This window comes from Penaeus vannamei, chromosome 18 (genome assembly GCF_042767895.1).
Source record: "Penaeus vannamei isolate JL-2024 chromosome 18, ASM4276789v1, whole genome shotgun sequence".
In the NCBI taxonomy this organism is placed as follows: Eukaryota; Metazoa; Arthropoda; class Malacostraca; order Decapoda; family Penaeidae; genus Penaeus; species Penaeus vannamei.
The window spans coordinates 36,006,374-36,033,730 of NC_091566.1; the positions used below are offsets into that span (position 1 = coordinate 36,006,374).

Here is a 27,357-nt window from a genome sequence, read left to right on the forward strand (position 1 = left end):
GGCCATCAATCGAGAACCGCACCTGACCTGTGATTGGCCGACTCCTGCCTCGGAACCGCCCAAACTGACCGAATAAACATCGCCGGTCAGGTTCATAAGCAGCCGGACCTGAGCCGGAATCATGGGCATACCTGGATCTCTAGGTCCAAGGTTTGTGCAGTTTCTCGTGGGTGATTCATAGAGCGATTGTTGACACCTCCCCACGACGGACCTGACACGTGGCCCTTGGTGTGCTACTTTGGGTGTAGTCACGCCACACTTTGCTCTTTCTCTCTCACTAAATCATCCTTTCTATCCCCTCCTTATCCTTCCCCTCTCCCTCCTTCCTTCCCCCCCTTCTCTCTCGATTTCGATTCGATTCCGGAATCATGGGCTTACCTGGACCTCTAGGTGCCAAGGTTTTTTGTTGTGCTTTTGTGGGAGGCTAAAGAGAGCGATTTGACACCCCCACGGCGAGCTCGACGATCTGGCCCTTGTGCCGATAGCTTTGGGTGTTATCGTGCACTACCTTGCTTTGAGACTAGTGATTTTAATTGTAAGCCCAGGGTGCTTGCAATTAAAATCACGAAGCACTATCAAATCAGCCCTTTTACTGCGAGGTGTCGGCCGGACATATAAGGGCTCTGGCCCGTTCGGCAGGGTCCCGACCCCGACCGACCCTAACACACAAAGAGAGCTGATTTGCCAGTGTGCCTTCCTTTTTTGAGACCCATCTCCACCCTTTCATCGTCCTGTTATTAGCCTTGGCTAGACTCCCTACCTCCCATCATCATCACCCGTACGCGATGCCACCATGGGTCACGTAATCAAATTATCATACTCTGGAGAGCCCATCTCCTGTGAGGTGGCTCTCCAGAAAATCTTCTCCATCACAGAAGTTGCTGTCACGCACTGCTTCAAAGTGCATAATAGCTACAAAGTTGTTGTTGCCAAGCAAGAACAGCTGACCCCTTTCCTTTCGACTACTGGCCAGAGAAAACTCGCTGATCATGGTTTTAAACCTCTCCCCTCCCCGGAAACGAAGGCTAAGTGCACGGTCGTGGCTAAAAAGATCGACAAGACAATCCTGCCACGATCGTGCCAAGCCATCCAGGAGGAAGTCAGCACCATGAACGAAGTCACTGTGGTGGATGTTTACAAACCACCAGAGTCGCGAATCCTTAAGACAACCAAACACGATTCCCTCAGGAACCACTCTGCCGCCTGCACACTTCCCCCAAACAAACACCTTCACACCAAACAACAACCCAAAAATACAAGCAATACTACACGTAGCTTTAATAGCTGCCAAATACAACGCCAAGAAATTCGCAAACATAGTCCCTATCATGCTTCAAAGAAACGGTTTCCCCAGCATTGTGATTCCTGAGGAAATCTTCGAAGACCAAAACCTGTACATACCTGAATTTCACACACAAACAAACACTCACACCGAGGTCAGAGAGGCGACCATGACATCCACACAGCCCTCTACCTCTCACTCACACGGACTCCCACAGCCACTACCACAACGAATACATAAAGAAACTGCACAAAAGAAAACTACACCAGATACTTCTGACAATAAACGCAAACATACCTCACCACCAGACATGCACACCAAAAAAGACAAAAAAGACCCTGAGCTCTCGGCCGCCGAGGCTCGTCACGTTCACGACGATACCATCTTGTCGGATTCCGACAGTAGCGAGAGCCTCGAGATCGATGTCGGTCTCGAGGAAAGCCCCGGTGCCTCCTCGCTGACTGCTCCCCTCGAGGGAGCAGGTCCTGTTCTCCCTGTCAGGGGAACTTTCGGGAGACGAGAAAGTATCGGGAATTGGTCCGCCGATTCCCGAGAATTCCGAGTCTCCCAGTCTCAGGAATCCCTTCCTGACCTTCACGAGCCCTCGACGGGTGCTCGTTCCCGTCGTTACCGGGAGCAACAAACGCCACACAAGGTGAGACCACAACACCCGGACTCACCATGAGTGGCGTGCTGACAATCGTGCAAGCGAATGTAAGATCATCTTTCAATATACGTAACATTTTTGACGATTTCCTCGATCGGGAATGTCCTGACGGGGTTCTTTTAAATTCCACCTCTATCACTAACTCCTATGCTATCAAACACTTCGGCTACACGTCAAGACAGTCACGAAATGCCTGGTTCGTAGGGTCCTGCATCCTCGTCAAATCCACCCTTCATTTCGAATTCATTTCACCCCCATTCATCCATCCAGACTTCATGGGTGTAAAGCTATTCACCCAGCAGGGCCCTAGAGTGATTGCCTCGGCCTATATCAGACCAAATTCAAATTCGCCACTTTCAGATTTCAATAAATTATTCAGCTATAATAATCTTCCAGTCTTCTTCGCCGGGGATGTCAACGCATCACACATATCACTACACCACACAACCACGAATGCACACGGTAGACAGCTCTTGTCTATTTTCAACACAAAAAGACTACATTACATAGGACCCGACTTCCACACCGCAATCACGGCTAGGGGAAAAGGCAGACCTGATCTCGTGTTCGGGAACAGGGCCGCCCTCCCCTACCACACACACACCTACAACCAGGTCCGAACATCGGTTCTGACCACATACCCGTGATCATAAAACTTTCCACCTCACCTAGACATAACAAAGAAACGCCATCCTTCCGGTATAAGAAAGCAGACTGGAACGATTTTAAATCTTATCTTTCATATCAAAATTTCGATTTTAACCTTGACAGAGAAAATGTTCTCGAAATAGATAGGTACTGGCATCATCTCTTTGCTTGGATTTCAGCAGCAATGCTCCGGTCCATCCCACGAGAGCGTTACAAAATACGTAAATCATTCCATCCAAGCGAGAGAACCAAGCGTCTCCTGACTTGCTACAGGAATCGTTTTCTCCAAAATATTCAGAATTTACACCGAGTTCGGTGGGACCTCACTATCCTCAGAAACCATGTCATAGATAGTTTTGATAATGACCGCAAAATTCAGTGGCAAAATTTGATTAAACAAACAGAATCGATGCGAGTTCGCAATCCACGGGAATTTTGGCAAAAGATTAAACAGTTAAAAGGCAGTAACTTCCCTCCCTTCAGTCACCTCCTCAAGGACAACACTCAAGTTTCAGATCCCGTGGATGTTATCAAAATTTTTCGTGATCACTGGCAAACTGTATTCTATCCTCAAGAACCACACCCCTTTTTTAATGAACATTTTCATTCCATCAACACCTGGAGCCAAGAACACAGGATAGAAACAGAGCCAGAGCCAATTATCCACATGGATAGGCTGGACGACACCTGCGAGCTCCGTGCTCCCATCTTGCTGGAGGAAATTAAACAAATAATAAAGAGGTTTCCTCGTAAGGCTCCGGGCTCCTCTCAGATCGGGCGTGACGCACTCCTTCATCTTCCTGACAACGTTTTACGAGCTATGACGCACCTGTACAATACCTCTCTTGCTTCTGGCTACTATCCTGCTCCTTTTAAGACTGCTATCGTGGCCCTCATACCTAAGCCAAACAAAGACCTCACTGACCCCAAGAATTACCGCCCAATTAGTTTACTAGAGACACTAGGCAAAATTTTTGAGAGTCATTAATTCCCGACTAAGGCGGTATCTCGACGACCATGACCTTTCTTCCAAACAATTTGGCTTTCGCTCTCACCGCTCGACTACTGACGCACTGAACCTACTGACTAACTACTGTCTTAACAACAAAGACAGACGACTTAAGACGATCCTCGTGACCAAAGACGTGGAGCGAGCCTTCGACACGGTCTGGCATGCTGGCTTGAAGTACAAAATCTGCACTAAATTCAATTTTCCCTCGTGCACCAAGAAGCTGCTTTGCAGCTTCTTGGGTGACCGTAAATTAAAGCTTAAATTTAAAGGCAAAGTTTCCTCTACAATCAATATGCACGCAGGTGTACCTCAAGGCAGCATAATCAGCCCAACACTATACATATTATACACTAATGACCTCCCCGACCCCACCTTCCCTGATTCACTGACGTTACTTTACGCTGACGACTGCACGCACTTAGCTAGACACGATTCGCTCGCTAGTGTCGTCCGACGAATCAACGACGAGCTTGACACCGTCTCTCGATGGGAGCACAAATGGCTTATCAACACTAACTCAACAAAAACAAAAGTCCTCTTTATAAACCCAAGACACAATCCTCCTTACGATCCAATATACCTAAACTCTTTCGACAGACTACAAGCACCTCTTCAAATAACACACTCTTGCACCGTCCTCGGTGTCACTTTTGACACCATGTTTAGATTTCATTATCATACCTCTTCAAAAGCCGCATTGGCTAGAAAGACCTTACGATCGCTTTATCGATTCAGATGCGCTGCCTCGCGCACGAAGCTGCACCTGCTCAAAGCACTCATCACACCACTCCTCACGTACGCACCACTCACACTTACACTCGCCGCACAAACAAACAGACGCAAGCTACAGATCGTCCTGAACAAAGCACTTCGCTGGGTCTACAGCATGGCGTGGGACGACTTTGTGTCAGCAGCACGATTATACGAGAGGGCAGCGGTGCTCCCGCTGAACCTCGTGTGGCGATGGATGATTTGTAAACAGCTCGACAAACTCCGTGCATGGTGCCCCGACTGGATAGAGCGCTTCAGCGCCTTCATCCAGGGACGAAGGAGCGGGATAGGCCGTGATCTCTTTTCTCTGGACTGGTCTGAGGAGATTGAACCAGCTTTCTGAGCTTGGCAGCGCCTTCTTTTCCTTTGTGCACTCTCTCATTTCCTTCTATCTTTCTCGCTCTCCCCTCTCATGTTTTATTGTTTTATGTTTTATTGTTGTTAGTAATTTAACCACAGCATGGTTTTCACTCCCCCGAGAAATGGCCAGCCACGCTGTGCGTGAGGGAACACCCCGAGGCCCGCCACATCACGATGTGACGGGCCCCGGGATGTCCTTGGCTCGGCTCATTTCTCCTGTTCTGTGTTTGTTTGTTTTTTTAATGTTTTTAATGTTCATTTTAACGTTCACTTTTATTTTATTTTACTCGTTTAATTATTGTTTTTAATCCATGTAGTTGTTTCTTTTACAGTGTAGTTTTAACTTGTTTGTGTTTTAAGTTCTTTTTAAGTTAAGTTTTTGTGTTTTTAAGTTCTTTTAAGTTTAAATTGTTATCGTTCTCCAACGGAACTTTTAACCTCCCCAATAAACAACTACCCTCCGGTAAGCCCTATCCCCCCTTTTAATTAACTTCCCCTTCAACCCCTTTCCCTGTGTGACGGCATCTTCGACCTCATCTCCCACCTCATTTCCCTCACATCGCGTAAGCGTCCCGCATCCTAATCCTTACCCTCATCTCACTGGTTCCGGATTTCCGACACGTGGCATCTGCCGCTCGTACCCGAGCCATGACCGCGGCTCCTTTGTCGTAAGGAGTGCCAACGCGCGAGCCGGGGAGGAGGTGCCACGGCCAGTGATGATAATCCACCCGTGATGTGACCGCCCGAGCACATCTCCCCGGAAGTCCCGCCGCCGACAGAGAGAAATCTCTGATCGACGCAGGCGGGGGAGATAGACTCGTTGCGGTCGCATCCGCTTTCATCCTCCTCCCATCCTCGCAGTCTCGAGGTTAGCCGAGGGCACCACCGTTGCCATGGGCGATAAGTCCGTGCACGGTGGAGCCGCAGATGGCGCCTGGCAGGCTGCCCCCTACCCCCTCCTCCCTCGTTAGCCGAGCGCAACCCGCAGCCCGGGCATGGCCACCCTTGCTGGCGCGGAACTGGCCCGCCAGTTCCACGCCAAACGGGTGAATCATGCCATGGCTGCGGCGAGCACAGATGGCTCGGGGCCTCCCCTCGCCAGCCTTTTTCCGCCTTTTCCGACTCCAGTCATCCATCCCCCATCTATTACCCCGCACACTGGGTTAAGCCCCGGCTCTTTCTCTCTCACTAAATCATCCTTTCTATCCCCTCATCCTTCCCCTCTCCCTCCTTCCTTCCCCCCCTTCTCTCTCGATTTCGATTCGATTCCGGAATCATCATTCGCCTCACGACGGTTGCTGACATGACTTGTGTTTGGTTCATCACCGCCGCGCAAAGAGTGGAGGAAATCGCGGAAACTGGGCGCGCCTGTCTTTCGCGGACCTCGGAGGTGTTTATTGAATGTCCGAGATGCCTCCTCCTCCCTGCGTTTCCTCGTCGACACAGGGGCCGAGGTCAGCCTCCCACAGGGATAAACGCTTCCACTCCTCCCGCACTCTGGAAGTTCCCAACACATCGCCCATCAACACCTACGGCGAGCGTTCGAGGACCCTCTCGCTGGAAGGCGAGCCCGCCCAACGATTCCAGTGGATCTTCCTCGTCGCCGCCGTCCCACAATCCATCATCGGCGCCGACTTCTTGGCACACTACGGTCTGACGGTCGGTCTGCAAGGTATGGCCCTAATCCACCAATCCGGGGCCCGCACGCACGCTGCTCCGGCTCTGGTAAGTACTCCCCTAATATATACAGTGCTTCCCAGGACCTGCGCCTTCAAGAACATCCTGCGGGAATTCCCGGCCTTGACCAAGCCGATCAACCGGGCCACCCAACCACGGCACGAGGTCCGTCACCACATCGTGACTCACGGTCCCCCTGCCCACTCTCGCTGCCGTCCGCTCGCCCCCGACAGATGTCGCAGTGCCAAGGCGGAGTTCGACCACATGATGCAGTTGGGGATCATACGCCCTTCCAGCAGCCAATGGGCGGCCCCTCTGCATTTGGTGAAGAAAAAGGACGGCGACTGGCGCCCGTGCGGTGATTACCGTCATCTCAACACGATTACCGCCCCTGACAGATACCCGCTGCCGCACCTGCACTCCTTCTCCCACGAGCTGTCCGGCTGTACGGTCTTCTCGAGGATCGACCTCGTGAGGGTGTACCACCAGATTCCGATCGCTGAGGAGGACATCCCCAAGACTGCCGTCATTACACCGTTCGGCCTGTTTGAGTTTTTCAGGATGCCCTTCGGTCTCCGCAACGCTGCTCAGACCTTCCAGCGGTTTATCAACGACGTGACTCGCGGCCTCGAGGGGGTCTTCGCCTACATCGACGACATCCTCGTCGCCAGCGCCTCAGAGGCAGACCACGCCCGTCATCTCCGCGCCCTCTTCGGCAGACTGCTAGAAGCAGGGGTCGTGATCAACCCAGGGAAATGTCTCTTCGGCGCGGCTTCGCTTTCTTTCCTAGGCCACACCGTCACCTCTCAAGGCATCACCCCAGCGCAGGAGAAGGTCACCGCCATAAGGAAGTTCCCCAAGCCTGCCATGGAGAAACAACTTCGAAGATTCCTGGGGATGTTCAACTTCTACAGGAGATTCGTTCCCAAGTGTGCCCAGCTCCTCAAGCCCCTTCACGCCCTGATCACACCTAACAGGGCCAGCAGAAGCACCAAAATCAAGTGGACGCCCCCTACCAACGAAGCCTTCGAAGCCTGCAAGGAAGCCCTGGCCTCTACCACCCTGCTGAACCACCCTCTGCCCGAGGCTCCTCTCAACATCGCCGTAGACGCCTCCGACATTGCCATCGGCGCTGTCCTCCAGTAACGTCAGGGTAAGCAATGGCAACCTCTTGCCTTCTTTTCGCAGACCCTGTCGCCACGTCAGTCACGATACAGTGCCTTCGGAAGGGAACTCCTGGCAGCGTACTCTGAGGTGAGGCACTTCCAGCCGTACGTGGAGGCTAAGGAATTCCACATCCTGACGGACCATAAACCCCTCACCTTCGCCCTACACTCGAGGACCCGCCGCCAATCCCCTCGCGAGGAGCGCCACCTGGACTACATCTCACAGTTCACGACGGACATCCGTCACATCCGGGGCGCGGACAACGAGGCCGCCGATGCCCTCTCGAGGGTTACCATAGCTGCAGCGACCCACGCCGACGACGCAGTGGATTACCACCTGGTCAGCAGTGAACAACGCCAGGACGCGTCCATGATTCCGCTCATAGAGGGCCAGACTTCCCTTAGCCTTGAGAGAGTCAAGATCCCAAACTCCCGCGACGACCTGCTCTGCGATGTCTCCCTCGGCTACCCACGACCATACATCCCGCCTTCCCTCCGCCGGCGATTCTTCGACGCATACTACCAGCATCGGGCCACCCAACATATCCGCGGCAAAGTCGTCTGGCCTGGCATCAACAAAGACGTTCGACAGTGGTGCCGCTCGTGCATCGAATGCCAGAGGACCAAGATCTACAGGCATACAAAATCTCCCTTCCAGACGTTTCCTATCCCAGACGAAAGGTTCCAACACATCCACATCGATATAGTGGGACCCCTACCTTCGGACGACGGCTACAGCTACATCCTGACGATGATCGACCGCTTCACCAGATGGCCCGAGGCTACGCTTATCCGCGACATCACCGCAGCGACGGTCGCCAGGACCTTCCTCAGCACCTGGATCTCCCGTTTCGGCACGCCGGATACCGTCACTACCGACCGCGGCGCCCAGTTCGAGTCGGAACTCTGGCGCCAGCTGATGGTACTACTCGGTTCCAAGAGAATCAGGACGACCGCCTACCACCCCTGCGCCAACGGCATGGTCGAGCGACTCCACCGGCATATGAAGCAGGCCCTGACATCCTCCTCCTCCAACAGGAGGTGGGTCGACCAACTCCCCCATGTCCTCCTTAACATCCGGACATCCTTCAAAGAGGACCTGCAGTGCACCGCCGCGGAAATGGTCTACGGAACAACGCTCGCCCTCCCTGCAGATTTCATCGTCACAGCCGGCAACTTCGAACCAGGAACCTTCGGCAAACAACTCTGCGAACGGATGACCCGGGTACGCAGCCGACCGACGAGACCCACCCGACAACAGGATATATACATGCCCCCAGGACTCCAGGATTGCTCTCACGTCTTCGTGAGAAAACATCCCAGACCTCCTCTCTGTCCTCCGTACGAGGGTCCATTCCCGGTCATCCGAAGAGGCGACAAGACGATCACCATCCGCCGCCCAAAGGGAGAAGACACCGTGACCGTCGACCGCGTCAAACCCGCACACCTACACCAGCCCATCAAAATCGCCAAAGTCCGTTTCGCGACCGCGAAACTAGAGGGGGAGTGCTGTAGCGGTTCCTGATTGGCCATCAATCGAGAACCGCACCTGACCTGTGATTGGCCGACTCCTGCCTCGGGACCGCCCAAACTGACCGAGTAAACATCGCCGGTCAGGTTCATAAGCAGCCGGACCTGAGCCGGAATCATGGGCATACCTGGATCTCTAGGTCCAAGGTTTGTGCAGTTTCTCGTGGGTGATTCATAGAGAGATTGTTGACACCTCCCCACGACGGACCTGACACGTGGCCCTTGGTGTGCTACTTTGGGTGTAGTCACGCCACACTTTGCCTGAGCTAGTGATTTCAATTACAGGCCAGAGTGCTTGCAATTGAAATCACGACGCACCTGTTACCCAGTGGTTTCGCTGCGAGGTGACGGCCGGACTCATAAGGGCTCTCGCTCGTCCGGCAGGGTCCCGACCCCGACCGTCCCTAACACACAGAGACTGCTGGGTGCCTGGTGTGCTCCTCTTTTTTGAGACCATTCCGCATTTTCCACATACAGTCTAAAATTAGCTCTGCTAGCCTCCCTTTTTCCCTTCATCATCACCCGACGCTATGACCTGATCCATGGGACACCAGATCAAATTAGCGTACTCTGGAGAGCCCATCTCTTGTGAGGTGGCTCTCCAGAGAATATTCACTCTCACCGAGGTGGCAGTCACCCACCTCTATAAAGTACACAATGGCTTCAAGGTGACAGTAGCCAAACCAGAGCACTTGACCCCCTTTCTTTCGGCCGAAGGCCAAAGGAAACTCGCAGATCACGGATTTTCACCAGTTCCCTCCGAAGGCACGATCGTGGCTAAAAAGATCGACAGGACGATCCTCCCACGATCGTGTGAGTCGATCTCACAGGAGGTTGCCGCCAAGAACGGTGTCACTGTTCTTTACGTTTACAAACCACCCGAGTCACGGATCGTCAAGATCCGTTTCTCTACCCCAGAGGAAGCACAGAGGATTTTCTCGAGGGGACTCATGATGTTTAATACATCGGTCCCAAGTTACAACTTAGAACCAGAGTGCTTTATTCATCTGGAACAATGCCTGAACTGCTACAGATACGGACACAATGAACACACATGCCCACACATACAAAGATGCTCCCGTTGCGCTGGCGAAGGTCACTTCTTCGCCAAGTGCAAAGAGAGCATCAAATGCTGCAACTGCGAGGGATCGCACATAGCAGTTAGCGGATCCTGCCCAACACGAAAGGAGCTACTTAAAGCAAAACGAACTGAGCTTCGTGAGAACAAAAACACTGCTCCGACGTACGCCACAACAGCTGCCACACAACCCATCTAAACTAGCACACCCAGACGACCCACGACCTCCTCGAGGACAACCATGCCAACACTCCCCCAAACCCACGCATTCACACCGAACACAAACCCGAAAATACAAGCCATATTACACGTAAGTCTTATCGCTGCAAAATACAACGCCAAAAGATTCGCAACCATAGTCCCCATCATGTTACAAAAAAACGGCTTCCCCAGCATTGTCGTCCCCGAGGAGATCTTCGAAGACGACAACCTGTACATTCCTGAATACACCACAAACACAGAAACTATGAACAATGAGGTGACAATCACTCACCCAGAGCCTCACTGTTCCACAACACACAGACACCTCGTTTTGCAACCACAACCCCAACGCAAACCACGAGAAACCGTACAAGCACGCGATACCATAAGGAACACGGAACAGAAACGCAAACAAACCTCGCCACTAAACACGCACAAGAAAGACAAGGATTCCCCGATCCCTCAGCCTCGTCGTCGGGAGATGGATGACACCATCCTCGACGACGACAGTAGCGGCTCCGAGATCGACGTCGAAGTCGTTCCCGAAGCCGAGGACGAGCTCCATGCCCCTGTGGACGGAGCCACTGCCATGCTCCCCTGTAGGGGGCCTTTGGGGCAGCGCGGGTGTCGGGAATTGGTCCGCCGATTCCCAGGAATTCCGCGCTGCGTCCTGCTCGCAGGACTCTCTTCCTGACCTCGAGGAACCGACGGTCGATGCTCGACCACGGAACCGCTATAGGGATCAGGTTACGCCACGCAAGGTAAACCCAGGTCGAATGGGTCTACCCTGAGTGACATGCTAACGATCGTACAAGCAAATGTAAGGTCTTTTTTCCCAATTCGTAATCTCTTTTACGACTTTCTAGATCAAGAACGCCCAGATGTTGTCCTACTGAATTCTACAGCCATCACGAATGGCTATAGAATTCGGCACTACGGTTACACATCCAGGCAAACAGGAGACGGTTTGTACATGGGGTCCTGTATCCTCATCAAATCCACCATCACCTTCGAATTTATCACCCTTCCATTCACTCACCCTGACTTCATGGCAGTCAGGATATTCACCCCACAGGGCCCCATTATCCTTTCCACTGCCTATATCAGGCCCTCAACCAACTTGCCTCTTGCTGATTTCAACAGATTGTTTAATTATACGAACCTCCCAGTCTTCTTTGCCGGAGACATCAACGCCAGCCACCATGCACTACACCACAGATCTACCAACTCGCATGGTAGGCAACTCCTTTCTATCTTTGATACAAAAAGACCACTACATCGGACCCGACTTCTTCACCTCATACACGAACGTGGGAAAGGGCCGCCCTGATCTCGTCTTCGGGAACAGAGCGGCACTCGCCTACCACACGCACCTACAACCCGGTCCGAACGTTGGTTCGGACCATATACCCGTCATAATCAAAATTTCCACCTCACCAATACTTAACAAAGAAAGAAGATCTTTCCGGTACCAACAAGCAGATTGGGAGTCGTTCAAATCTAAATTAAGTGAAGTTAACTTTCAGTTTAATCTTGATGGGCTTGATTCCCAAACAATAGATGGGCATTGGAATTTCATCTTCGCCCACATTGTATCCACCATGCTGAGTACCATCCCCCGGTCTCAGTATAAGACACGCATCTCATTTCAGCCATCTGAAAGGACAAAACGTCTCCTGACTTGTTTTCGAAATCGTTTCACGCAAAATTTAAACAGGTTAAATCATGTTCGATGGGACTTATCTATCCTCAGAAGACACGTCATCGATAGTCTTGATACCGACCGACAAAATCATTGGCATAATTTGGTTAAAAATGTAGAGTCTAACAGAGTTCGCAATCCACGGGAATTTTGGCAAAAAATTCGTCAGCTTAAAGGTAGTAACTTCCCCCCCTTCTCCCACCTTGTCCAAAATAACGTAAATGTTTCAAATCCCGTGGATGTCATTAAAGTTTCTAAAGAACACTGGGCTAAAGTCTTCTACCCTCACCCTCCTCATCCCCTGTTCACTCAACGAATTCAGGACATAGACACCTGGAGTCATGAGAACAGGGTAGAGACCATCCCAGAGCCAATTATCCGTATGGATAGGCTGGACGACACCTGCGAACTCACAGCTCCCATTTCGTGTGAGGAAGTAAAACAACTAATCATGAAGTCTCCTCGTAAGGCTCCAGGCTCCTCACAGATTGGACGCGACGCTCTTATTCATTTCCCTGACAATCTTTTACAAGCTTTGACTCACCTCTACAACGCCTCTCTCGCTTCCGGCTATTTTCCCTCTTGCTTTAAAACTGCTCTTGTGGCCCTCATTCCTAAGCCACACAAAGACCTGACTGACCCTAAGAGTTACCGCCCTATTAGCCTACTCGAGACTTTAGGCAAGACCTTCGAAAGAATCATAAACACTCGGCTAAGGTGGTATCTCGAAGACCATAACCTTCTCTCACAAAAACAATTTGGCTTTCGCTCGCATCACTCGACGCAAGACGCACTCAACATCATCACAAACTACGTACACAACAACAAAGACCGACGACTAATGACTGTTCTTGTCACCAAAGATGTTGAGCGAGCCTTCGACACGGTCTGGCATGCTGGCCTGAAGTACAAGCTGTGCACAAAATTTAGCTTCCCCCCTTTGATTAAGAAATTGCTCTGCAATTTCCTTGATGACCGTAAATTAAAATTAAAGTTCCTCCACCACGTCTCCAGGACGATTCGCATGCACGCAGGTGTACCTCAGGGCAGCACCCTCAGCCCAACACTCTATACATTATACACAAACGACTTACCAGACCCCACACACACAGATTCACTCACTATCCTCTATGCTGACGACTGTACGCACCTAGCTCGACACGATGCGCTTTCAGGTGTCGTCCGGCGCATCAATGACGAACTTGACACCGTCTCGAGATGGGAGCATAGATGGCGTATCAAGACTAACGCGACCAAAACAAAAGTTCTTTTCCTAAATCCACGAAAACGACCTCCCCATGACACCATATATCTCAACAGCTTCGACAGACTACAAGCACCGCTCCAAATCACCCGCTCTTGTACCATCCTTGGTTTAACCTTTGACACCGACTTTCGGTTTCATTTGCATGCAACTTCAAAGGCCGCCTTGGCCGGCAAAGCCTTACATTCGCTTTATCGATTCCGACGTGCGGCCCCACGTACGAAGCTGCATCTATACAAAACACTTATCAAACCTCTTCCCACATACACACCACTTGCACTCACACAAACAGCATACACCAACAAGCGCAAACTCCAAGTTGTCCAGAATAAAGCACTCAGATGGATCTATGTAGTAAATTGGGATCAATTTATTACAACATCTGAACTCCACGAGGAAGCTTCTCTGCCTCCTCTTAACATCGAGTGGCGTAGGTTGGTTTGTAAACAGATCGACAGACTCCGCCTGGCTGGATAGACTCAACACTATCTTTCGTTCCGGATGGAGATCTGGTGCAGGCCGTGATCTCTTTTCCCTGGCATGGGACGAAGAAGTGGAAGCAGTGTTCTAAGTTTGGCCGCATCCTTTGAAGCAACCTCTTACTCCTTCTTTTCCCCTTTCCCCTTCCTCTATCCACTAGTTTTTTTCAGTTTTGTTAATGGTTAATGGTTAATGGTTAAGATAAATGTGCTAGACATCTAAGGTCATATAGCACTATTGGAAAGTATAGTAAAGAGGGATGTCAGGTGATAGTTGTTATGTGTCAACTATCTAGAATAGTGTTGAGAGGTTGAGGATGAGGGAAAAGATTATGGTGGTTTAGGTAAGCGAGTTAGATCAAGTGAAGGATATTTATGTGTCTGAGGAAGGAGAACAGGTTGTCGAGGCAGAAGCTGTGAGATTCTGTAAGGATGTCTGATATGTTGGGAGGTCGGTGAAGGGAGGATAGGTGTGGAAAAGCAGAGGTACGTGCTGTATTAAAGCGAGGGCAGGACAAGAGAATGTGTGGGACTGAAAGAGGGATGTTACATAGAGGACATAGGGGTTGGTCTGAGCATGACATCAGATAGGCATGTGTTAGGCGAGTGTGGCCTATACGTAATCGTGCGAGGGCAGTCTCCCAACGTCTGTTTTTGTGAAATGGAGCTGACCAAGAGGAGATTGATGGTTTTACGGTATGTAATTTATTGTTGTGGAGTCTTGACCAAAAAGATTGCCATCGGGTATACAAGAAAGTCTTAAAGTGGGGGTAGTAATCTGTAGCTGGAATATGTGAGAAGCGTTGTTGAGGTGATATGGACATTGCGGCATATCGTGCAAGAGTATCTACCTGTTCATTGCCAGGGATTCCAACATGGCTGGGTACCCAGCAAAATCTGACAGATTTGTGACGTGTGGATAAATAGAACAACCAGTTCTGGATCTTACAGACAAGGGGATTGGTCGAGTGCATTGACTTTATGAGGGTTAAAGAATTACGGGAGTCTGTAAAAATAGTAAAAGAGGAAGAGGTGGATGAATATATGCGTCTTAAGGCAAAAAGGAGTGCATATAGTTCTGTAGTAAGGACACTAGATTCAGGAGGGAGGGTGTATTTGAAAGTGCAATTTGGGAATGTTACTGCGAATCCAGCTCCTGAGATGGATTTGGAACCGTTAGTGTAAACATGAATGCTGGAGGAATGAATGGAGACATGGTCAAGGAAATGAGTGAGAAGGATAGAGGGGGGAATATCTGATTTTGGTGGGTCAGGGAAAACTGAGGAGCAAATACAGGGGTTAGGTATAAGCCATGGAGGAATGGAATGGACAGACAGTGGGAGAGGTAGGAGATGAGGGAAGGGGGAATAGGAGAGGAGGGTATCCATGCGTACGGGGAGAGGAGTTGGTAAACGTGGAGAAGAGGTAAAGGTATGAAGTAAGGATTGTGGAATAGTTAGTTTGGTAAGGGAAAATTGGTGAAATCGAGCATAGCATCGGAGAGAGAGAAGGGCTCGACGTCGAGAGAGGGACGGCATGCCTGATTCAGTATATAGGCTCTCAACTGGAGAGGAGCGGAAGGCGCCTAGGGCTAAGCGGAGACCGCTGTGGTGGACTGTATCAAGGTGAGCAAGAAGAGAGGTTGAGGCAGAGGAGTACATATGGCATCCATAATCTAGAGTGGAGAGAATCAAAGTAACATGAAGATGGAGGAGAGTTTTGCGATCTGAGCCCCAGGAGATATGAGAAAGCGTTTGTAAGATTCGGAGGCGACGTTGAGCTTTATCTTTGATATACAAGATATGGTCTCACCAGGACAATTTGGAATCAAATATAACGCCTAGGAATTTGCCAGAAGACCGGTATTGGAGTGGAGCATTATATAAGAAGAGTGGGGGTTTGGGGACCGTACGTAAGCGAGAGAAAAGGATGGGGAAAGATTTGGAGGTAGAGAAGCGAAAGCCATGGTTGATGGCCCAAGAAGTTACTGATGTTATTGCAGACTGAAGGAATTGACAGAGATCTGGTATGGATGTGCCAGATGTATAGATGGTTAAGTCATCAACATATATTGATGCTCTGGCTCCTGGTGGTAGGACTGAGACTATGTCATTTACAGCAAGAAGGAATAAAGTGGTACTAAGCACACTTCCTTGTGGGACGCCTTCGAATTGAGGAAAGGATGATGAAGTGGAAGAGGCAATCTTGACCTGGAAAGTACGTTTAGAAAGGAAGGATTTAATGAAAACACCCATGTTTCCACGTAAACCTAGGGAGGACAATTGTTGGAGGATATGGTATCGCCATGTGGTGTCATATGCTTTTTCTAGATCAAAGAAAATGGCTAATACGGATTCATGGCGTGCAAATGCTGATGTAATGTATATCTCGAAATGGGCAAGTGGGTCTGCTGTACTTCGGGCACGTCGGAAACCAAACTGGGAAGGGGAAAGGAGATTATGAGATTCTAGGTACCACATTAAACGGAAGTTAACCATTCGTTCTAGTAGTTTGCACAAACAGCTAGTTAGAGCTATGGGGCGGTAATCTTGGGGTAGGGTACCTGATTTACTGGGTTTTAAGAAAGGTAGGATGAGAGCATCTCGCCAATGAGAAGGAAAATTTCCTGACGTCCATATGTGGTTGAAAATAGTTAAAAGGAAGGATAGAGAGGAAGATGGGAGGTGTCGGAGCATACGATAGTGAATACCATCAGGGCCTTCATGAGTGTTGCGGCACGACTGTAATGCAGCGTTGAGTTCAGAAGAAGAAAAAGGAGCATTATAGGACTCATCAGAGGATAGGGTGAAGGTAATAGGGGTGCATTCCTTGATGGTTTTAATGGAAGAAAAGTGTGGGGAAAGGTGAGAGCCACTACTGACCTGGCTGAAATAGTTGCCCAGTTCATTAGGTACTTCTACAGGCTCAGAGATGAGAATATCTCGAATATGGAGGACAGGTGCAGGATGGGGGGGATGTTTGCCTGATAGTTTATGGATCCGTCGCCAAACAGCTGAAATAGATGTAGATGTAATTGAGGAAACATAATTTTGCCAGCTATTTGTTTTGCTGTTTTTAATTGTACGGCGAAGATGGGCAGATGCTCTTTTAAAGGAAATAAGGGCTGATAGCTGGTGAGGGGTGCCTCGTTTGTAGCGATAGCTGTTCCAGGCTGCTCGTTTTAAGCGGAGCGCTTTGGTGCAATCAGAATTCCACCATGGAACACATTTAGAAGTATAGGGTCTTGAAGTTCGAGGAATGGCTGTATAGGCAGCTCTTAGGATTGTGGTTGTAAAACAATGTAGCATATCTGAAATGGACGGTAAGGGGGGTGGAGGGATAGGTATAGTAGAGAGTGAAGTGAAAGTATGCCAGTCAGCTCTATCAAAGCACCAGCGTGGAGGATTAGGAAGTGGTACATATGAAGTAGGAGAAAGGAGTATTGGGAAGTGGTCACTATAGGGGAAGTGGTCTAGAACTGACCAATGGAAATCTAGATGTAAAGTAGGAGAGCATAGAGAGAGGTCAAGGCATGAAAAGGATTGTGTGCGCATGTCAAAGTGTGTGGGGCGATCTGAATTGAGAATAATTAGGTTATTTGTGAAGAGGAAGCGTTCTAGAGATCGGCCTCGGGAGTTGGTGGTAGAGTCACCCCACAGAGTGTGGCGGCAGTTGAAATCACCAACTATGAGGAAAGGTGGTTGGTGTTGGGAAATTAGAGTCTCAAAGGCAGTAAAGTCAATGGGATGGGATAGGGAGAAGTAGACTGAAATCACTGTGATCCAGCGGCGAAGAAAGATGCGAATAGCTGTGCACGGGACAGAAGTTTGTATGGGAGGTATGACATAAGGTGTTTTATGATGGATAAGTATAGGCGAGACATAAAGGGAGTGTGGGGAAAAGATAAAATGGTAATTAGGAATTGGAATAGGAGGGTGTGTGAGGAAAGTCTCTTGGAGGCAGATAATAGATGGATTATAAGAAGCAAGGATATGACGTAAGTCTGATCTATGAGAGCGGAAACCGCGAATATTCCAATGTAGGAGAGCTATACCCTAGTTGATTTATGAATGATAACACATTTACGTGTTGGGGAATTTGAAGGGGAAGGAGCTAGGGGGTGTAAAGGAGGGATATTAGGAGGTAGGGAGTCTGGAGAAGGGCATTGTTGTGCCATGAGTGATTCTCGTGTGTAACCTGGAGGGAGTGCAAAGGATAGAGGGGGTGGAGGGAGGGAGAATGTGTCTATAGTTGGGGTTGAAGGGGGTGGGTTGTGTTGGGAGGGAGTAGATGTGTGGGGAGTATTAGTGTTAGGAGGATGAATATCAGAAGGATGGATAGTTGGAGTTGAAGGGGATGTGTTGTCTTGGGAGGGATTAGGAGGAAGGGGTGTAGGGGGAATATTAGTAGGAGGGGTATGAATATCGGCAACCACTTCAAGTGTGGAAGGAGCATGAGTTATGGGATTTTGTGTCTCAAACATATAGCTTTGAATGTCATCCATTGTTTCTGCAGTGGAGTTTGTTGGAGAGTTTTGTGAGAAGGTAATTGTTTCTGCAATGGAATTGGTTGGAGAGTTTTGTGGAATAAAGGTTTTCTTATGAGGGGGGGGAGAGGAGACTGGTGTCTCAGGAACAAAGGTATAGGTAGGTGGAGGTGATTGTGCTGTAGGGGAAGAAGGGTTAGAACGTTTAGTCTGTCTACTGCGGGTAGTGCGGGGAGGGAGAGGGGTTGGTGTTGGGGCTGTAGTTGAGATAGGAGCTGTGGTTGAGATTGGGGTGTCTGGGTTTAGAGTGGCAAAGTAATTGGTCTGAGGGATGTAGAATGTAGAAGTGGAAATGGGGACATTTTTGGGTGGAGGGGGAAGGGCTGAGCGGACGATGTTGCTAGAATATGGAGTATGAGAGAAACCTTGTCGACGTGCTTCCTGTCTGGCTTCACGTAAAGTGAGACCATTTTTGTATCAGAGAGTTGCTACTTCAGATTCAAATTTGTAAGTGGAACAGCCTCTATAAAATACATTATGGGGGCCGCCGCAGTTAGCACATGTTCGTGTTTGTGCTGAGCAGTTTGATCGATTATGACCAGGTTGGGCACATATGGGGCATCGGTCTGTGGAACGGCAATGTTTGGCAGGATGTCCAAAGCGCCAACAGTTTTGACATTGACGGGGAGGGGGTTGGTATGGTCGAACAAGGAGGGATTGTCCACCAATGTAGATACGTAAGGGAAGGTCATGTGTACAGAAGGTAATTTTGGCAATATTGGTCGGATTCTTTCGTTGACCTTTAGGAGGAATGGTGTAGCAATGTACTGATTTCACATCTTGGTCTTTGAGGCATCCTAATAAGTCTTCTCCAGTCTGACCAATCTTTGGTATCGACTGGGCAGTTTGCTGGGGAGAGACAGTTCCGGTACAGGTATTAAGGGTTGGATGAGGTTCTGCAGGAATGGGGTTGCCAGAATGATCAGTTAAATTTGACAGTGCTATAGATTCAGTTTCTGATCTGACTGTTACCAGACGGGAGCGATCGCGTCTGGTATAAAAAGGGACTCTGCCTACTTGTTTTTGGAGGCATTGTTGAAAGAGAAGAGTGTTGCCTGAATAAGGAGCTGTAGCAGGGATCACGAAAAAACGGTCCCATTTAGCTGGGCTAAACAGAGTATTTAAGATATCTGTAGGGTTGGTGGTGGTGGATGGTCGGGGACGTGTGGAAGAGGGAGTATTACGGAATGATGGAGAATAAGTTTGCAAGGTAGTAATAAGGGGGGATTGGTTGTTTGATGAAGGTTGCAGGGGTGGAGTTGAATTTGAGGAAGTTGGGTGGGTAGGAATGTCTTCTCGAGATTGAGTCTCTGCTTGGGTGGGTAATGCACTAGTAGGCATTAAGGAGTGGACAGTAGTTTCAGTGTTCGGAGCCGTGGTCAAAGGAGAGCCTGGGTTGGGGCTATTTGATAAAGGGGCTAGCCTCATAGCCTCTAATAAAGGGATTACATTTTCATTACTGGTCATGGGGAACCTGGATTATATAAATAGGCCTAATTGGTCCACCTCCTTTCGCTACTGAAGGTAAGGGCTAGATTAGTCAGGAGTACCGTGCCCATGGTTCCCGCAGGCCGTTCAGGACTGGCACTAGGTCAGCCTTTCATCCTCTCAGCACGGCTCTCACACCTTAGGAAGTAGATAGCAGAAGGGGATGGAGAAGAGACGGAAACAAAAGCTGGAGAGAAAAAAGACCATGCAAAATTAGTTGAGTCGAGGGCTGAGGCCCTAGGCAGGGGAGATCCCTGTATTGGGTCTCAGTCTTCGTCTCTTAAGCCCCCCCACGACAACAACGGGCAAGGGATAAGGGGGGTTCAGTTTTGTTGCTTGTTTTGTGTTCCTTGTTTTTGTTCTTGTTCTTTTTAAAGTAATTTAGTGGTAATGTTTGGTACCTTCCTTTTTTTAACTTCATAATAAAGTAAATCTCCCTCAGGTACTGCCCTCATCCCCGTTTTTAAATCATTTCACCTCGTCCTCTGACGCTTCGTGACCGCCACCCCGACTCATTCCATCTCATTATCCTTGCCATAGCGTCGATCCTCATCCTCATCCTACCCTCAACATCCTGCTGGTTTCGGTTTCCGACACGTGGCGTTTGCTGCTAGTACTCGTGCCAGGACCACAAATCCTTTAGCGTAAGGATTTGTGCGAGCCGAGGAAAGAAGCGCCACGGCCAGCAGAGTTAATCCAATCGTGGTGGGGCCGCCAAGGCCGTGCCCTCTCGTAAGTCCTGCGGCCGAAGGAGAGAAATCTCCTCTCGACCCGGGCGAGGAGGGTCTGCCCTTGCCTCGCGGCCTCACCCGAGCTTCACCCCGCTTCAGCAGTGATGGTTAGCTGAGGAACAGCCCAGGAGCCACGGCCGAAGAGGCCGTGCCCAGAGCATACCCCAGATGGCGCCAAAAACCTGCTAACTTCTTTCCCCCTCCCCCTCAGTTAGCCGAGAGGCTCCGTGTTCGCCATAGCGAGGCTCCACTCCCCGTGGGAAAATTGTGGCGAGGCGAGCCGCGCTCAAGGTCGTGGGGTATTCCCCGCGCCACGAGTCGCGGCCTTGCCTCGCCACACGATCCCGCGGGGTGTGGCCGCGCGGTGAATACGCGAGTCTGCCGATGGCGCTGAGCCCCTCGATCCTTTTCCTCTTTCAACAAACCCACTACAGCTATTACCTAGATCTTTACCCTGCATGCTGGGTCAAGCCCCGGCTCCTTTTTCTTCAACTAAAATTCATTTTCCTCCTCCTTATCCTTCCCCTATCCCCACTCTTCCTCCCCCCCCCCTCTTCTTTACACTTCTCTCTCTCGCCGGAATCATCATTCGCCTCACGACGGTTGCTGACATCACTTGTGCTTGGTTCATCACCAAATAAAGAGATAAAAATCCAGTTCAGTTTTATAACCTCAACATAATTGCAGCCTCCGTGGCCACCAGCCATGGTTCGTGTTTGTGTTGTTATGTGCCTCGAGGTTGTTTGTGTGCGCTCCTTTGTAAATTTTAGAATCAGAGAGGGTAAGTGTATGAGTGAGAAAGAGAGAGTGAAAAAAAGAGAGGAAGAAGAGAAGAAGGGAGGGGAGGAAGGAGGGAAATTAAGAGAGAGAGAGAGAGAGAGAGAGAGAGATTATATGATTATAATAATGATGATAATGATAATGATGATGCTGATAAAAATGATAGCAGTGATAATAATGATAGCAACTATAATGGTGATAGCAATCACACCCGAATTACATTGATAATGATAATAATGATAATAGCAATAGAAATGGTGATAACCTTTATTATTACAAAAATAATTATTATAATTGCCATTTTTATGATAACTGTATTATGGCTGTTGTTATCATAACTATATTTATTCTCATTCATCAATTTTATCATTATTGTTATTATCCTTATTATCATCATCATCCTTAGTATCATTACAATTATCATTGATATTATTTTCATCATAACCATTATCATCATTATTGTTATTATTATAATTATTATTATCATTATCATCATCATTACTTTTATCATTATCATCATTATTGTCATTATAATGATTATTCTTATTATCATTATTGGCATTATTAGCATTTTCATTATCATCACTATCATCATAATCACTATTTCCGTTTTCATTATTTTCATTATTTTTTTCCTTATTTTCATAATTTCTTACCATAAACAATGTTATTATGAATTATGCTACAACTAATCTGGTATCATTTAACTTCAAATTTATAGATTTAAATTGTTGATTATGATTATTACTTATGCAATTATTTGTCTAGTTTTATTCAATAATTTATTTATGTTACAATTTCAGATGGGCCGTGAGTTTGATTCAATAATTTATTTATGTTACAATTTCAGATGGGACGTGAGTTTGATTCAATAATTTATTTATGTTACAATTTCAGATGGGCCGTGAGTTTGATTCAATAATTTATTTATGTTACAATTTCAGATGGGCCGTGAGTTTGATTCAATAATTTATTTATGTTACAATTTCAGATGGGCCGTGAGTTTGATTCAATAATTTATTTATTTGTTACAATTTCAGATGGGCCGTGAGTTTGATTCAATAATTTATTTATGTTACAATTTCAGATGGGCCGTGAGTTTGATTCAATAATTTATTTATGTTACAATTTCAGATGGGCCGTGAGTTTGATTCAATAATTTATTTATGTTACAATTTCAGATGGGCCGTGAGTTTGATTCAATAATTTATTTATGTTACAATTTCAGATGGGCCGTGAGTTTGATTCAATAATTTATTTATGTTACAATTTCAGATGGGCTGTGAGTTTGATTCAATAATTTATTTATGTTACAATTTCAGATGGGCTGTGAGTTTGATTCAATAATTTATTTATGTTACAATTTCAGATGGGCCGTGAGTTTGATTCAATAATTTATTTATGTTACAATTTCAGATGGGACGTGAGTTTGATTCAATAATTTATTTATGTTACAATTTCGGATGGGCCGTGAGTTTGATTCAATAATTTATTTATGTTACAATTTCAGATGGGACGTGAGTTTGATTCAATAATTTATTTATGTTACAATTTCAGATGGGCCGTGAGTTTGATTCAATAATTTATTTATGTTACAATTTCAGATGGGACGTGAGTTTGATTCAATAATTTATTTATGTTACAATTTCAGATGGGCCGTGAGTTTGATTCAATAATTTATTTATGTTACAATTTCAGATGGGCCGTGAGTTTGATTCAATAATTTATTTATGTTACAATTTCAGATGGGCCGTGAGTTTGATTCAATAATTTATTTATGTTACAATTTCAGATGGGACGTGAGTTTGATTCAATAATTTATTTATGTTACAATTTCAGATGGGCCGTGAGTTTGATTCAATAATTTATTTATGTTACAATTTCAGATGGGCCGTGAGTTTGATTCAATAATTTATTTATGTTACAATTTCAGATGGGCCGTGAGTTTGATTCAATAATTTATTTATGTTACAATTTCAGATGGGACGTGAGTTTGATTCAATAATTTATTTATGTTACAATTTCAGATGGGCCGTGAGTTTGATTCAATAATTTATTTATGTTACAATTTCAGATGGGCCGTGAGTTTGATTCAATAATTTATTTATGTTACAATTTCAGATGGGCCGTGAGTTTGATTCAATAATTTATTTATGTTACAATTTCAGATGGGCCGTGAGTTTGATTCAATAATTTATTTATGTTACAATTTCAGATGGGCCGTGAGTTTGATTCAATAATTTATTTATGTTACAATTTCAGATGGGCCGTGAGTTTGATTCAATAATTTATTTATGTTACAATTTCAGATGGGACGTGAGTTTGATTCAATAATTTATTTATGTTACAATTTCAGATGGGCCGTGAGTTTGATTCAATAATTTATTTATGTTACAATTTCAGATGGGCCGTGAGTTTGATTCAATAATTTATTTATGTTACAATTTCAGATGGGACGTGAGTTTGATTCAATAATTTATTTATGTTACAATTTCAGATGGGCCGTGAGTTTGATTCAATAATTTATTTATGTTACAATTTCAGATGGGACGTGAGTTTGATTCAATAATTTATTTATGTTACAATTTCAGATGGGCCGTGAGTTTGATTCAATAATTTATTTATGTTACAATTTCAGATGGGCCGTGAGTTTGATTCAATAATTTATGTTACAATTTCAGATGGGCCGTGAGTTTGATTCAATAATTTATTTATGTTACAATTTCAGATGGGCTGTGAGTTTGATTCAATAATTTATTTATGTTACAATTTCAGATGGGCCGTGAGTTTGATTCAATAATTTATTTATGTTACAATTTCAGATGGGCCGTGAGTTTGATTCAATAATTTATTTATGTTACAATTTCAGATGGGCCGTGAGTTTGATTCAATAATTTATTTATGTTACAATTTCAGATGGGACGTGAGTTTGATTCAATAATTTATTTATGTTACAATTTCAGATGGGCCGTGAGTTTGATTCAATAATTTATTTATGTTACAATTTCAGATGGGCCGTGAGTTTGATTCAATAATTTATTTATGTTACAATTTCAGATGGGCCGTGAGTTTGATTCAATAATTTATTTATGTTACAATTTCAGATGGGCCGTGAGTTTGATTCAATAATTTATTTATGTTACAATTTCAGATGGGCCGTGAGTTTGATTCAATAATTTATGTTACAATTTCAGATGGGCCGTGAGTTTGATTCAATAATTTATTTATGTTACAATTTCAGATGGGCCGTGAGTTTGATTCAATAATTTATTTATGTTACAATTTCAGATGGGCCGTGAGTTTTATTCAATAATTTATTTATGTTACAATTTCAGATGGGCCGTGAGTTTGATTCAATAATTTATGTTACAATTTCAGATGGGCCGTGAGTTTGATTCAATAATTTATTTATGTTACAATTTCAGATGGGACGTGATAAGCCGCAGGGCGGAAAGCCCAAACGCCTCCTTAAAAGTGTGGTAAGTTTTATGAGCCTTTTCTTATTCACTTTCTTCATATTGCTTGAGTTTTGTTATCGTAATATGACAGAAGAAATTATATATATTTCACTGTGTGACCTTCCTTTCGTCTCCTCTTTCTAATTTTCTCTCTGCCTATTTCTCGCCCCCCCTCCCCCCCCTTGCCCCCCCCCCCCCCCCCTCTCTTTCTCTTTCTGATTTTCTTGCTTCGATTACCTGAAACTATTGGATTTCTCTTCATCTTTTCAGAAAGAAGCTCATCTGGATGCAAGGAATTCCAGAGAAGATGAAGTTAGTAATGTTACAAATATAATGAAAATATGCGATATGTATGTGATAATAGTGAAAATGTTGCAACCTTTTCCGCTCAAACGCACCTCTCTTATTCACTGCATAGGTGTCGGGTAAGCTTTGTACCTGAATTTTTTTATCATTTCAGATTATGAGGAGGCACGAACAGCAGGAGCACCAGCAGCGGCTGTTGCAGCAGCAGCAACAGCAGCAACAGCAGCAGCAGCAGCAAAGGATAGAAGAACGAAGAGCCGCTGAACGGCGAGAGGTGGAACAGCGGGAGGAGCAAATCCAGCGCCATCGGCAGCGGGCAGAAGAGGACCGACTTCGGCGAGAACGCCAACGCGGAGAAGAGGGCCGGCAACATCGGCGCTGATGTAACCCTGGTGGTCAAGGTAATAATGATGATAGCACAGATGATAATGATAATAATGATGATTATATCAATGCTAATCATAATAATAATAGTAATCATAATAGTAATAATATTAATAATAATAATAATAATAATAATGATAATGATAATAATAATGATAATGATAATAATAATAATAACAATAATAATGATAATAATGATAATAATGACACAGAATAATGATGATAATAACAAAACAGAAAACTAGATGCATGCATAACAAGACTAAAACAAATACGACTAAAACGCCATTTACACGGAATAAAAATAGGAAACGATCTTTTTTTGCAGATAATGTGCAAATCAAGATCCCGTATTCCCCCAACGAAATCAGCTGTGCCAGATGGGCAGTCTATTTTTTTTTTTTTTTCATATATGTAAATTCTCAATTTGAAAGTAGTAATTCCCTATAGATTAGTGCAAGAAAATGTGTAAATAATTTCTCTTTTGTCGAGGTAGCCATACAACCTTGCATGCTTTATTTTACTTCGTTAATGCTTTAAAACTTGCCTTGCAATGGAAAACCATGTATTGTTTAATGGTAACTAGATTATTACTGCATGTTTCATAAGAAACAATGGAAGAGAAAAGAAAAAATATGTCATTTCTGTCTAATGTAAAATGTAAATGTATTGTAGTGAAATCTTACCTGTTCATTTATATATGTATTTTTAATTTTTGATTATTTTAAGATCCATTTTATCTATATATTTTCCAACGATTTTTTATTTTTCCGGTTTTTTTACACCCACTTTTACTGTGCTTTTATCTTTTACCACGTTTTATGTCTGTGAATCTTGCTTGTCATCTCTGTGTGTCTTTAGTCTCTTTCATTCAGTCACAATATATATATATAAATATATAAATGAAAAAGTTTTTCAGTCTATCCTTTCCATTCCAACCAGCCCCAGATCAAGGTGGACCCATACGGATACTTAAGATAAGTATTAAGTCTTCTGTATATGTGCAAATATCCCAAACCATTAACACGAATCCTGAATTTTGCTGCACGCCAGATTTTTTTCTCAATCCTTTTCACGTTTATAAAGTATTTTAGTACATTAACTTTTACCCTTTTCTTGTTTAACTATTATTCCTCTTGTTCTTTTATTATCCGTTTTATTTCCTTTTCTTAGGCTTTTATTCTTACCCGTTGCTTTTATTCGAACTCGCTTTATCTTTTCTGTTTTTATTCCTTGTTTTATCTCGTTTGCTTTAATTCCTACTCATCTCTTGTTTTATTCTTACATATGTGCCATTAGTCTTTCTTGTTCAATCTCTTTTCTGCGCTTTTATTCTTATTTTCTCTCGTTTGTTTTTATCCTTACTTGTTTACTGTGGTCTTACCTGTTTTCTTTACTTTATTTAAATTTACTTTGTCACTTTTCATTGTCCTGTGCTGCCTTTGAGGACATTGTTCTTAGCATCTGTTTGTCCGCAGGTGCTGCCTAGACCCCTCTGACACGACCTCCATGCCGTCCACGTTATCTCCGCCGGGACTCTGCTTCGACGCCGGCCCCTGTCGGCACACAACCTTCGCCGTCGGAAGTCGCCGAGAGCCGGACTACAGCCTGTCAGCGGCTCAACCCGGAGGGCAATCCTCCGGACTGTCGGCTCGATGGTGAAGTCCAAGCTCGCCAAGGGGTCGCGTGCCCCTTCTCCAACGGAGGAGCCACCGAAGGAAGGGCCCTGTGCTGCACCCGCCCTGCTGTTCACCACCGACACTGATCCATCACGGTTAAGAAAGTTTATGAAAATAATACTGAAATGATTATTAAATTTAACTAATG

General features: G+C 46.1%; 1 protein-coding gene across 1 annotated transcript in view; it reads left to right on the plus strand.

Moving 5' to 3' along the window:
* The window catches only part of LOC138864870 (putative GATA zinc finger domain-containing protein 25), a 27,361-nt gene extending 1,410 nt beyond the window's left edge, over positions 1–25,951 (plus strand). The window contains exons 2-5 of the mRNA XM_070133501.1: positions 24,808–24,861; positions 25,111–25,152; positions 25,301–25,547; positions 25,859–25,951. Of these exons, the coding sequence (XP_069989602.1) occupies positions 24,808–24,861; positions 25,111–25,152; positions 25,301–25,528 (324 nt within the window). The 3' untranslated portion in view covers positions 25,529–25,547; positions 25,859–25,951. The remainder of the gene's footprint in view (positions 1–24,807; positions 24,862–25,110; positions 25,153–25,300; positions 25,548–25,858) is intronic.
* Positions 25,952–27,357: the final 1,406 nt, after the last annotated feature.